Here is a 13087-nt window from a genome sequence, read left to right as displayed (position 1 = left end):
CTCCGTGACTAAAGTATGAAAGTATGTAATTTCTTTTGATCTTGATATCCAGTTGCTACTCTACCGATTGATTTGTGATCAGTGTTTCATACTGCAAACAGTTCCACGTTACATTATAGACGTATAATAAATGGCATTTTAAATATAAATAGTCTCAGGAATACAACAATCCCAACTGTAGGTCTCAAAGGAGCCAAGTATTACTGCCACCTATTTCTGGCACTGAGGGGAAAAAAATCTGCACACAGATATAGTGATCTGCCAAAATAAGGAAACATACTTCTGAAAGAGATAGTTTCATGGACTGATCTGTAAGAATAGCACACATATGCATAAACTCAAAATAATAAAGGAATTTTAATTCTAGAGTTTAAAATTAACTAATTCTACAATGAAACAGCATGCAGTCCTCTGATTTATATTTGTTTTAATGAACTGATCTGAAAATTTAAAAAGTCAATTACCAGATGCACAGTTTAAGAAAAACAACAATAACAAAAATAACCAATAACCAGAACATGATGAATAACCAACTCCAAAGTTAGACTGCAAAATATCTATACTTGGAATATCTGTAACAACTTACTTTTCTTACAAATGCTTTCCTATATTCATTCATTTCTCCAAATATGGCATGAGTAAATTCTCCATAATCGACTTTATCACTCTTGCTGTCATCAAGAATAAGCCATAAGGATTCAAAGTCCTGCAATTTAAAAATATTTTGCTGGAGTTCTTCACTATGTCCTAGAATAAAACAATTACTAGAATAGGAAATTACAGTATTCTGTAACCCTTCCAAATCCAAACTGATTAAAATATTTTTCAAAATAACGCAAGTCATCATCAATCACAGATGAGCATAATTCACATTATATGCATTTCTGGTAGCTGCAGGTTATTTTTAAAATGTAAAATATATATATATATAAAAAAAAGATAAGTAAACAGCACCTTCTAGATTATTTTTACAAGGCTAAATAAGAAAAAAATGATTTGCAATACCACTTGCTTCTTCATGATTAAAAAGGTTGCATGTTTTTAAATGTATTACTTTTTATTTTTAAGAATTTCACACAGAACCTAATGCAGAAATGTCAATATACCACAAGGGGGGGAAAAAACCCCTAAACTCAACAACCTTGCAAAAAACAGCCATTAAACTATAGATTTAAGCAAAGAAAATAACTGATTCCATAAATTAAAATAAGGTAACACCCATGATTACAGTTCCAACTAGACTTACCTCTTCAGGAATTTCCAAATGGAAAACTTTTAGAGCTTCTTTAAAGGCTGCCTGAGAGAGAAAACCATTTCTGTTCTTGTCTACTTGTCGGAAATACTTTCCTAAGCCTGTTATAACCCGAACTCCTCTTTTACTTAGTGTCTCTCTGAGTATACCTGAGGATTTAGAGGAATAAAGGACACAGAGATTACCTGAAGTTGGTCACTTGCTATGGAGCTGATATAACAGTAAAGAAACCCACAACTACTTATGAAATTTCTGGTTAAAATGACACATCCACGCATCCAGGCTCCCTTATCTTTGATGACAGAATGTCAGATCAAAATGAAACTATCAGTTACTTAATATTTGAGTAAAAATAATATAAAGCAGCAGCAACATCTTACTAAACTTTTTCAGAGATCAGAGAAAGAAAGGGAGAATGGCTAACACCCTTTACGTGCTCAGATTATAAACTGCTTACTTCTGCTAGAACTGATTACACACCACTGTTCAACATACAAAACAATGTAGGAACACTACTTTGGTAATACAAGCATTCCATTATGGGACACAGAGTTGCTCCTTCATTGTACAAACACGTTAAATACATCTGGAAACAAGAACAAATATCAGTAATGCTGCAAAATTGCTCCAAAATGATATGCAGAGAACTATTTCTACAGTAAAAATGACAGCCTTATCAAAATCTTTAGGTAGCAGGTTTACTTTAGGGATGCCTGAGTTTCTTAGCATAATCTCTTAACAGATAATCTGATAAGAGATTATCATAGTATATCTTCAAATTATTTGTATCTACAATTATAAAGCAAAATAGGGGGGAGGGTGACAGAAGCAAGTTTTTTTTCAAGTGAAGTTCAAACTCAGATGTATGTTAAAAGATGTCTTGAAGCACATACATGTAACCTTCTTCCCAGCTACACCAGCAACCTTAGATGTAGTCCGACAACTGAGAAATCAATTTGTGTCTATTATGCAAGGGAAAAAAAATGGAAAAACTATAAAATTGTAGAAATATCCCTAATTATTATTCCAAGAATTTTTCTAAAATTAAAAGTCTAAGCAGATTTTAGTGACCAAAGAGTGCCAACTGAAACCAGGTTTAGCTAATGACAATAAATAATGGAGATTATACAAGCTGGACAGTTTTGGTTGACCACAGGTTACAAAGACAATATACAGCACTGCATAAACATCTTCCCGTGATTTTAAACACAAAGCTATGCTTTTGTCCTAAAGACTGTAGGTAGGAACCTGAAAAAAATTGTTTACATATTCCAGAATATACTATTCAATTATACTTACATACTCTAATAAGTATAACATTAAAGACTATCAAAAATAACTTATTAACGGATAGAAATAATGGCCAAAAGAAGCATCTAGCAGAAAAATAACTGGAAAAAAATGAGATTGTGCTTGTGCATTTTGCCAATAACTTTTTTAGTTTAATACCAGTTTAACATAGGATCAGCATTATGTTTCAGCATGTTTTCAGAGATTATGTTGACACAGAGATTAACATTTTATTGATTACATGTATAATTATTCTGTACTGTCTCCACAATCTTTAGCCTGACTGTTTATTTAAAGAAAAAGAGAAGAAATTATTCCTGTGGTTGATTTATGCTGGTATCACTTCCAAAAATATTTTGATAAACATTTGAATTTTGTTTAATTTCATTTATACAAATAAAATCTTTATAACGTCACTATTGTTCTTGGTGTTGACCTGAAAAGACAAAGGTGCAGAAATTAGAATAGGTTCTGCTAGACACTAACCTTGAATCTTCCTGAAAACTTTGTTGTCATCAACCACTTGCTTGGAACACTCTTGCTTGAACTCTGTAGAAGAAGCTCTAAAATAACAAAAATTAATGTTGCTTGGTGAAATTACATATAATACTACTGAATTTAAAACAGCTGTAGTAAAAAACATACTGAACTTTATATTTAATTCTTATACTACCCTTAAGCATTGCATCCAATTGCTTGGGTTTGAGATGGCACACACCCTTGCTGAACAGCCGCAGGTATACAGAAATTCCTTTCTGACAATATTCCATTAGCAGCTCCTCTACTAATTCATTAATTATAGATAATTTCTCCTGTGCATAAAAACTCCAGAAATTTATTTCAAAAGAGTCCTAATCTCCAGCTCAGGCCACTGGAAGAGCTTGTTAAAACAACTACATTTCGTTACCATCAGGAAAATAACATGAAGTAGCTACAAGTTTCTCTTTAGAAGAGAAACAAGCAAGGGTATAGACTAAAAACTGGATCAGCATATCTTAGGTGTGATCTAGGAATTATAGTGAGATTTTGTGTTTTGTCTGACAAGTTCCCTTCTGAAAAGGGCTTCCCAGAAGACTCCATCAGAAATTATTGTAAAGGTTGATAAAAAAATACTGTGGAAGAACCTACTGGAAGGAAAAGAAAAGAAAAGAAAAAAGTCATAATTATCAGAACAGGAGGGCAAACAGAAACGCAGTACCGTCAACTTTGAGCTGCTTGCTTGCCAGTGCTTTGTTATGGAAGAGTACTCCCCCTGCTGCTTTCTGAGACCTCTCTGCTGCCTATTAAAGACTTTTCGTCTCAGCTTTGGGTACCTTCCCATTATGAAGTCCCTAAAAGCTTGCCTATATCAAACCACCTAAACCGTAAAGCCAACGACCACCTACAGAGGACAGCATTCTCTCTCCAAAACACATGTAAAACAAGACTCATGGCTTGTGACAGCAGGGCATAGCTGCCATTGAAAACCTGCAATAGACCTTCCGGGCTGTACCTGAGCAGAATTCTCTGTGAGTACCGTAACGGAGGTAGGAAGACTCAGTTCAAGAGTTTTGCACCAGATTGTACCGAGTTCAATAACACACCCATTCAGAAGAAAAAGACAGACTTCACAATCTGAAAATTAGTCACTAATGGAAAGAACACAGAGAGCAAATATAAAAAAGAAACAATCTGTTCCACCACAGGTAGAAAAAAATGCAAAATTATAACCCAGTGAGCAGGTCTTCTTTCTGCAGCCTTCAGAGATAACATTGGATCAACTCCAAATTTCACAGGTATAAGATTAGCAACAAATGAAACAAAAAGCTGTTTACCAGAACGATAGGCTTCTGAGATGTAAAATGCCTTACATAAACTATCTGAAAATAAACATATTGTCTTTTATTTCATGGAAAACTTGCAGAAAGGGAACCACTAGCATTAAGCATCATACAACTATATATTTCTATAACAAATTACATTTGAATTTATTGTTCTATGTACTGTTAGCTCACTATGGCTCCTTTGCAAAGCTTTCAGTGTAAAAGGTCCTTAAAGTGAATATTACCATAACTGAGAACAAGCTTCATGCATCTAAACACTTGCAGAAAGAAAAATAATAGTTGGTTAAGTTGTGCTAAACAAAAGTAGTCTTTAGATACTAAACATATTTAATTGAAATTGTGTTATTGCTGGTCCCAGTCAAGGGATTGAAGCATCTGATACATGAAGAAAGGCTGGGAGAGCTGGAACTGTTTAGCCTGGAGAAAAGAAAGCCTGAGGGATCTTACCAGTGTGTATAAACACCTGACAGGAGGGAGTAAAGATAACCGAGACAGGATCTGCTAGGCGGAGCCCAGTGACAGGACAAGAGGTAGTGGGCATAAACTGAAACAAAGGAGCTTCCCTCTGAACATCAGGAAACATGTTTGTACTGAGTGTGACTGAACACTGGAATAGGTTGCCCACAGAGGTTGCAGAGTCTCCATATTTTGAGATATTTAAAAACTCAACTGGCTGCAGCCGCCCTGAGAAGCCTGCTGTAGCAAACTCTGCTCTGAGCAGCAGGGTTGGACTAGAGACCCTCTGGAGGTCCCTTTCTATGATTCTGTGATTTTATGAAAATTTCTGCCTTGCAACATCTGATATCAACAAACACTCCTCACCAAAATTTGAGTAATCAAACTCTGACTGTATTTCCAACACTTAAGTAACTTCTGTGTTCAGGCAACACAGCAGGGTGATAAATTTTATACCAAGATTTTATTTGTGCTAAGAAACCAGTATACTCACAATAAAAGCCAGAAACGCCAGAGAAAGACGCTTTATTCCCTAGACAGTTTACTTCTGCATAGCTATTGAGAATGACCTTCAAAAATAACACATATTCAAAGATTAACCAATTACCTAACCATCTAAAAAATTTCTAAGAAATTCCCATCTTTCAGACTATGGAACAACATAATTTACCAAAACCTTTTTTTGAAAGAGCGCAGAAATCCTGTCCCACTGCCTGAAGTCTTCAACATGTGGCAATATATGGAAGAAGGAAGAATGAAGGGATAGGAAGGGGAATGAAAGGAATGAAGAAGAAAAAACAGAGAGAGAAACCCCCAGTCCTTCCCCTGCCTATGTTGAAATACTTGTGTATGACTGATACAAGCTTTTAACATAACTGTCACAAAAGATTCAATAATAATAATGCTGATCACAAAAAAGCAGATTTTCCCCAAATGCAGTATTTTAGTCCATTACATAAGAAAAGTTTCAGTATATGACTTGTATATAAAAACACCTGACTTCAAACAAAGCAAACAAGGCACTTATAATGTATTTATTTTAAAATTACCTCTCATCATTCTAGAAAGTTAATGAATTACAGAACATCCACTAACACCTATTACTAAAGTCTCCTAACAACAGCCTAAATACAGATTTATTTTTTTAGCAGTATAAGATATTAGAAGCTCTTAGTAAAAAAACTTTTTTGCTTAAGGAAGGAAAGGTAGTTTGAAAAACAGCTGCACTTACTTTAGAAAATCCATAGCAGCTTCATCTATACTTATCACACGAAGGGTGAGAACTGGGTTCTGCTTAACACTTTCTGGAAGGTTATGATCAATACTTCGGAAAGTTAGGTTAGCTCCCTGTTGGCAAAGCATACAACAACTTACAAACAGGTCATGTATTTCATAAAATACATTCTTAAAACCTTGGTATGAAGTGATGGAAAAGTGCAACTAAGGTCAGTTAACCTGCTTAACTTTCTAGTACTAAGTAACAACAGCTGCAGGCTCCAAGGTGACACATTATCCTCTACATAGAGGTTTGTCTAGTAAGAGGGACTACTGTTGCCTAATCTACAGCTTAGAAACACAAGACTAGAGATTGTTGTTCCCTCAGCCAGGCTCTACTTTTCAATTTTTCTTCTCCCTTCATCCATATGGGATCCAAAACTCACTGGACCACAGAATAGTCACAGAAGGTGCCACATTGATTCCATGACAGCAAAGTTCTCTTAAACCAGAAAAAACCCTCCAGTTATTTTCAATAATCTAAAATCATACTTGAGATAACCACTAAAAAGTAAGCCTTCCCAAAGTTCAAATCATTCCTGTGAAGTTTAACTATAAAGTTATTCTTTAAAATTGCCAAATTTCACGAATAAATATTGAATAAAAATGTTATTAGTAGCACACAGTTCTATTACCCTGCATAGTTTCTTCTAGTCTTACAAACCACCCTTCCCTTCAAGTTGGGGACAGAGAAAACACTTCATATATTCTGCAAAGTTCAGGATGCTTTTTGGTTTGGGTGAAGAGGGAAGGGGAGAGAAAGAAAAGCAGCAAACTAAACCCAAAGGATGCTGAGAAGCAGCAAAAAAAGCAGCAGCTCTAACTGTAATATCCATGCAGGCTTGGGTTATAAAGCCTCCAAAACTCATAAATTAGGAAGGGGACAGAGACACTGTTATTGTGCAAGTGTCTCAAACATTTGGATTTTGTGAGAGATTTTTACATCTTAATGTCAGCCCAGAAACCCAGTTTGCAGATCTGGAGATTCACAGATATGATGTTATTCTGAAGAGCTATCCAACTTGGCAACAGTACATTTTCTGAATGGCTTTAAGATGCATCTTTATTCAGAACACATTTCTATCTGCAGGTTACAAAGATACACAGGGCAATAATAATAATTAAAAAAACCCCAAACCTCTAAAAAATAGCTTCAATTTCCATACCATAAAGAAAGTAATCTATTTCATCTTGGAAACTCTTACATCATAGCCACATATAAACAGTTAGAATTAGGCAGGTGGTTAGACAAAACACTAAGAACTAATGTTGTCCTCTTTTAGTTTCAATACTTAATTCAAACACATTTTTGCTCTAAACTCAAGATTTGCAGGAGGATATGACGAACTCAGTGAAAACACTCTGTACTTGAAAAATTGCTCAAGTATTTATAAACCAGGAACACTTAACTCAGTACAGAAGTACAGAAGATGCAGTATGATTTGTAGTCAGTCACCAAATTATCTGGTAGATGAAGTTTACCATTGTTTCAAAAGTGCTCTCTAAAAAGCTGGTAGTACACATTTTCAAACTTCAGGTTAGTTTAAAATGTTAGTTTCATGTTTAAAAAAATGCATTTTATCATTTTATCGCGTCAAAAATGTCAGCAGACCTTGCAAAGATTATTAATTTTTATCAATTACTTTGCTCTACTTCATTTTCAGGACTTTCCTTCCCGAGTTGCTCATTTTGCCTACAAAAAGGTCTACGCTGTCTGCAGTCTTGTGCCCTCTCGTGGGAATATCGGGAACTACAGCTTAATCTGAAGCCAAAACCGGAACCTAAAGCATGGGACAGCAAAATAATCCAGACTCCTGAAAATCTTTTCATTCGAAAACGTTACTGGAGGGAAAGAATCACAGAATCATAGACTGGTTTGGGTCGGAAGGGACCTTAAAGATCATCTGGTTCCAACCCCCCTGCCATGGGCAGGGACACCTTCCACTAGACCAGGTTGCTCAAAGCCCCATCCAGCCTGGCCTGGAACACTTCCAGGGATGGGGCATCCACAGCTTCTCTGGGAAACTTGTTCCAGTGTTTTTCCAGTCTCCTAATAAAGAATTTCTTCGTGATATCTAATCTAAGTCTACCCTCTTTCAGCTTAAGGCCATTACCCCTTATCCTATTTTCTCTTAAAGTTAGATCACAATTTTCAACTCAAGTATCTATAATATTACTTCCAAACCACCAACAAAATTGCCTTACATTCAGCAGAACACTTACAATATAGAAGTCACTAAGGTCATAAGCTTTCCCCTTCCTTTGTCCACGTTCATGTTGATAAATTCCCTTCCGAATGAAAGGCAAGGCATTTGTTCTGTGAAATAATTCAAAAGTGCTAGTAAAACAATTACATTTAAGTTTCTTAGATACAGTTGCAAGAAGTTTTCTAAAACCTTTTTAAAAAAAAGTAATTTATCCTACCTATTTTTTCCAAACTGCCGAAATTCGTACACAGTAAGGGATCTGTCACATGTGAAAAAAAATCCAATCAACTCTCTACAAGCATCATGACCATTTCTAAAAGGAAAATTGAAAAGCACCTTTATGTTTTTGCATCTATATAAATCCAATTCAATGCAAACATAAAACACATTTATTCTGGAATATGCATTTTATTTCCAATGTTGCATGTTGTACAGTCTTTTTCTTTGAAAGAGCTATCTTAACCCACCATGGAATTCAACTTCTATATGTGGACATGTTTTAATGCAATATTCCGTTCTCCATAATGTTAAAAATATATTTCAAGGCTTCGTGTTTTAGGATACCAACATAATTCTCACTCAACGACTAAGGGATTACTTACACCAGGACTACTGCATTCATTATGGTATATGAAGCTATGATATACGAAGCTACATGGCTGAACCCTCAGCTACATCTAACAAGTACACAGTTCACTGCTTTAGAAAAGCACCACTTTCAGAGTTTAAGAATATGGTCATGTCACCACTACTCAATTCAGAACAGTTTCAAAGATGCCCTAAATCTACAACTTTAATACATAAGGAGCTACAAATGAGACACAAACCCATCTTTTCCATCCATGGCAGTTGCCACATAGTAAGACAGGGCTAAAACAACTTTTTCATTCAGCTGAAGCGCAACAGGTACGAGCACTATTATACACAGTCCCTGTGCTAACCATCCTGCCCAGAGCTACAGGTACGATGGTAACGTAACATTACTTACGCATCTTAATGTTCTACAAAGGGACTGTAAAGCCGCTATCCATCAGTCACATCAAAATTTGTATTATACATGTATGCATATATATACCCACACAGCACATAGTTTTTTCTAAACATAGGGAACAGAAATTTCAGTGCAATTAATTAGTTCAATAGAGTAAAGAATATAATTCATAAATTCATAGAGTTGAAAGGTTTCACAAAATTTGTGATTACCTTGATATAATCCTACTATCAAAGCGCAGTTTGTTAGAGAGCATGTTTTCAGTTAATCCTGATTTGGTCCTTATTCTGTGAAAATAATGCAGCATGTTAATGATACCTATATGCTCACAGAAAAACATTACATAAAAATCAACTGTTTCAAAACAGCAGAAAATGTGAAATACGGTATCCTTGGCAACTGGCTAAGGAGATGAACCTTTGTAGTTGAATTAGAAAGTAACTCAAGAGTTGTAATGTGAAATGTGTTCTGTAATTATATGAGAGTAAATTCACAGAAGGCATAGATATGAATGAGATCGTTTGTTTACATAAACTTAATATAAAGAATTAAACCTCTACCACTCACTATCCTTCCATGAATCGATGTGTTTTCTTGCAAAAACACGCACGTTGGGACTTCTTTAAGCATGTGGAGGAAGAGAAGGTTATCAGGAACAGTCAGCATTGATTCACTAAGGGGAAATGGTGCCTGACCGACCTGATAGCCTTCTCTGATGGAGTGACTGGCTGGGTCGACCAGGGAAGAGCAGTGGATGTTGTCTGCCTTGACCTCAGCAAGGTGTTTGACACTGTCTCCACAACATCCTCATAGGTAGGCTCAGGCAGTGTGGGTGAGATGGGTGGACAGTGAGGTGGATCGAGAACTGGCTGAAGGGCAGAGCTCAGAGTTGTGATCAGTGGCAGAGTCCAGCTGCAGGCCTGTAGCCAGCGGTGTGCCCCTGGGGTCGGTACTGGGTCCAGTCCTGTTCAACTTGCTCATCAGTGACCTTTGGCTGAAGGGACAGAGCATACAAAACTGGGAGCAGTGGCTGATACACCAGAAGGCTGCGCTGCCATTCTGGTGTATCAGAACTGGACAGGCTGGAGAGCTGGGCAGAGGGGAACCTAATGAAGCTCAACAAAGGCAAGTGTAAGGTCCTGCATGTGGCTTGGGGCAATCCCAACCACAAATACAGGATGGGTGGAGCACAGATTGAGAGCAGCCCCAAGGAGAAAAACTTGGGGGTGCTGGTGGATGAGAAGCTCAGCATTGCCTGGCAACATGTGCTTCCAGCCCAGAAAGCCAGCCATATCCTGGGCTGAATCAAAATAAGTGTGGCCCACAGGATGAGGAAGCTGATTCTACCCCTCTACTCTGCTCTCGTGGGACCCCACCTGGAGTCCTGCGTTCAGCTCTGGTGCCCCCAACATAAGACAGACATGCACCTCTGGGAGCAAGTCCAAAGGAGATCCACAAAGATGACCAGAGGGCTAGGGCACCCCAACTATAAAGACAGGCTGAGAGAATTGGGGTTGTTCAGCCTGGAGAAGAGAAGGCTCCGGGGAGACCTTAGAGCAGCCTTCTAGTACCTGAAGGGAGCCTACAAGAAAGCTGGAGAGGGACTTTTTACAAGGGCATTAGTGAGAGGACAAGGGAGAATGGGTTTGAGCTGAAAGAGGGTAGATTCAGAGTAAATATTAAGAAGAAATTCTTTACTGTGAGGGTGGCAAGACAGTGGAACAGGTTGCCCAGAGAAGCTGTGGATGCCCCATCCCTGGCAGTGTCCAAGGCCAGGCTGGATGGGGCTTTGAGCAGCCTGGCCTAGTGGAAGGTGTCCCTGCCTATGGCAGCGAGGCTGGGACTAAATGATCCTTAAGGTCCCTTCCAACACAAACCATTCTATGATTCTATATTACTAGTTCCAGAAACGGAGATTTGTCCATGTGATAGGTGTAACAGATTGAAACTGTTTTTGTGTGTGTGTCCCCCTTTTTAAGAATACAAAGATGATATTTGTTGAGAAAGACTTTAGAGCGGGATGTTAAAATGTGCCGAGATGTTTGCCTGCACATTGAGAAAGGTCAGCAGAAAAGAATTTGGACCTGTAGATTCACTTAATTTTATGGATCACAGTGTTTTCTCAGTTTTTCTCAAGCCCTTAGTATCACTATTTCAATGCTCACCAGCCAGGAATGACATTTAAACACCAATATGGTTAATTAATGCCGCAGAAATCAAAACATGAAAGAAAAGTATGATTATATCATTAATATCTACATTAGCACTTACAGATGCATATTTATGCAATTTTATGCACCTCAGGATAGGAATCTCTAAAAGGATATGACAAGATTACAAGCATTCCACAGCTCAGAAAAGGCTGGCAAGACCCTATGATGAACAATATCAATATAAGCTTAAGAATGTTCTTCCAGAGGATCCACAAAAAAAGGTCCCACTACACATAATTATAAGCATGGGGAGGCTACAAAAAAGGTTTCACATGAAGCTAGTGGAGCCAAGCCAGAAATAAAATATCTGGAAAGGTAAACAGACTTTGCAGAGCTGCAAATAATGGCAAACACAGCAGATCTATTTCTAAAAAAAAAAACAAAAAAAACCAAAACAAACAAAAAAACCAGACCACTAGAGAAAGCTTACTTCGTTTCATGGAGCATTCTTTTTCTAAAATGCATTGGTGCTCTCCCAAGTCCCAGAATTCCTTCAGCTTCCTTGTAAGCATCATCACGTGTGGACTGCTCTGGGTCACTTATAATGGCTCTGATCAGAAAGAGCAGGGAGAAGCCCTCTGAAAATTAGTAAGCTTGAATTTCAGACCTTACAAATTCTTCCTCAGGAAAGAAAACACCCAAGAATAACACAGCAATAAAATCTTGGGGTTACCCATTAAGCTTGCATGAAACTGTGGGCTTATTTTTCTGTTTGTTTTTACAGACTCTGAAGTCTATTACTCAAAATCAAATATATGCAATAATATTCTGGCAGTGCACTACTATATTCTAAATTTACATGTATATATGTATTATTTGAAGTATATTTTATATATGTATATAGAAGGCAAATCTTAGAATTACAAAGGTGTTTTTTCCTCATTTTGACTATTTCTGTAAGTATTCCATCAGTGATATTCTTTATTCACAGCTCCCTCAAAAATCAGTGACAGCAGTTAGTCATACTGGCCAATGACATCATCCAGCAAAAAGACTGGCAATTCCTCTCCCAAAGCACTGTATACACAGCCCATAAGACCCCAAAGTCTCATCAAGCAGAAAAAAAATAGATGAACCCGTTTCTGAAAATTTTTATATTCTCTGTAACAGTTCAACAAGTAAACAAAAGAAGAGACCCTTTAAAAATAAATTAGATTCTTTTTACATTATTGAAATGGTTCATGATCAGAGGGAAAAAAATTTTGCACAGCTAATAGTTTTATAAACTTGCTCTCTGATGCACCTTTGCAGACATCAATTACACTGATTTAACTGCAAGATTGGCTCTACTAAAAAATATAATTAAAAAAATCAAAATAGATTTTTTTCATGCAACAGTTTTGAACTAATCCCCAATTAGCATCCTGTTCTCTGATACCAATTTGTTTGGCAGTACTAGCACAGTTATATTTGGAACATAAACAGAGAGATTTTTTTAAATTAAAGTTCACCCTGATGCAGCTGCAGCACTACTAAATATTGTTTTGACATTGTCAACATGAGGGTTCTGAGTAGGAGAAGGAATAAATGGAGAAAATAAGGCAAAGCAGCTGAAGCAGGTTAAGCACAGAATGAACATC

At 37.0% G+C, this 13087-nt stretch overlaps 1 protein-coding gene across 7 annotated transcripts in view; it reads right to left on the bottom strand.

Annotated features, from left to right (window-relative positions):
- The window catches only part of CAPS2 (calcyphosine 2), a 33360-nt gene that overhangs the window by 3814 nt on the left and 16459 nt on the right, over positions 1-13087 (bottom strand). For 6 of the 7 annotated variants that reach the window (XM_055809066.1, XM_027793456.2, XM_027793457.2 and 3 more), the window contains 8 exons: positions 11938-12057; positions 9507-9581; positions 8521-8616; positions 8320-8413; positions 6053-6168; positions 3029-3105; positions 1247-1401; positions 587-706 (listed from right to left, as the gene is read on the bottom strand). In XM_055809066.1, the coding sequence (XP_055665041.1) occupies positions 587-706; positions 1247-1401; positions 3029-3105; positions 6053-6168; positions 8320-8413; positions 8521-8616; positions 9507-9581; positions 11938-12057 (853 nt within the window). The remainder of the gene's footprint in view (positions 1-586; positions 707-1246; positions 1402-3028; positions 3106-6052; positions 6169-8319; positions 8414-8520; positions 8617-9506; positions 9582-11937; positions 12058-13087) is intronic. The other variant, XM_027793458.2, reaches the window with a different exon arrangement.

Source organism: Falco peregrinus, chromosome 6 (genome assembly GCF_023634155.1).
Source record: "Falco peregrinus isolate bFalPer1 chromosome 6, bFalPer1.pri, whole genome shotgun sequence".
NCBI classification, from domain to species: Eukaryota; Metazoa; Chordata; class Aves; order Falconiformes; family Falconidae; genus Falco; species Falco peregrinus.
Note: the sequence above shows the minus strand (reverse complement) of the source record. Positions and strands in the feature narration are given on the sequence as shown.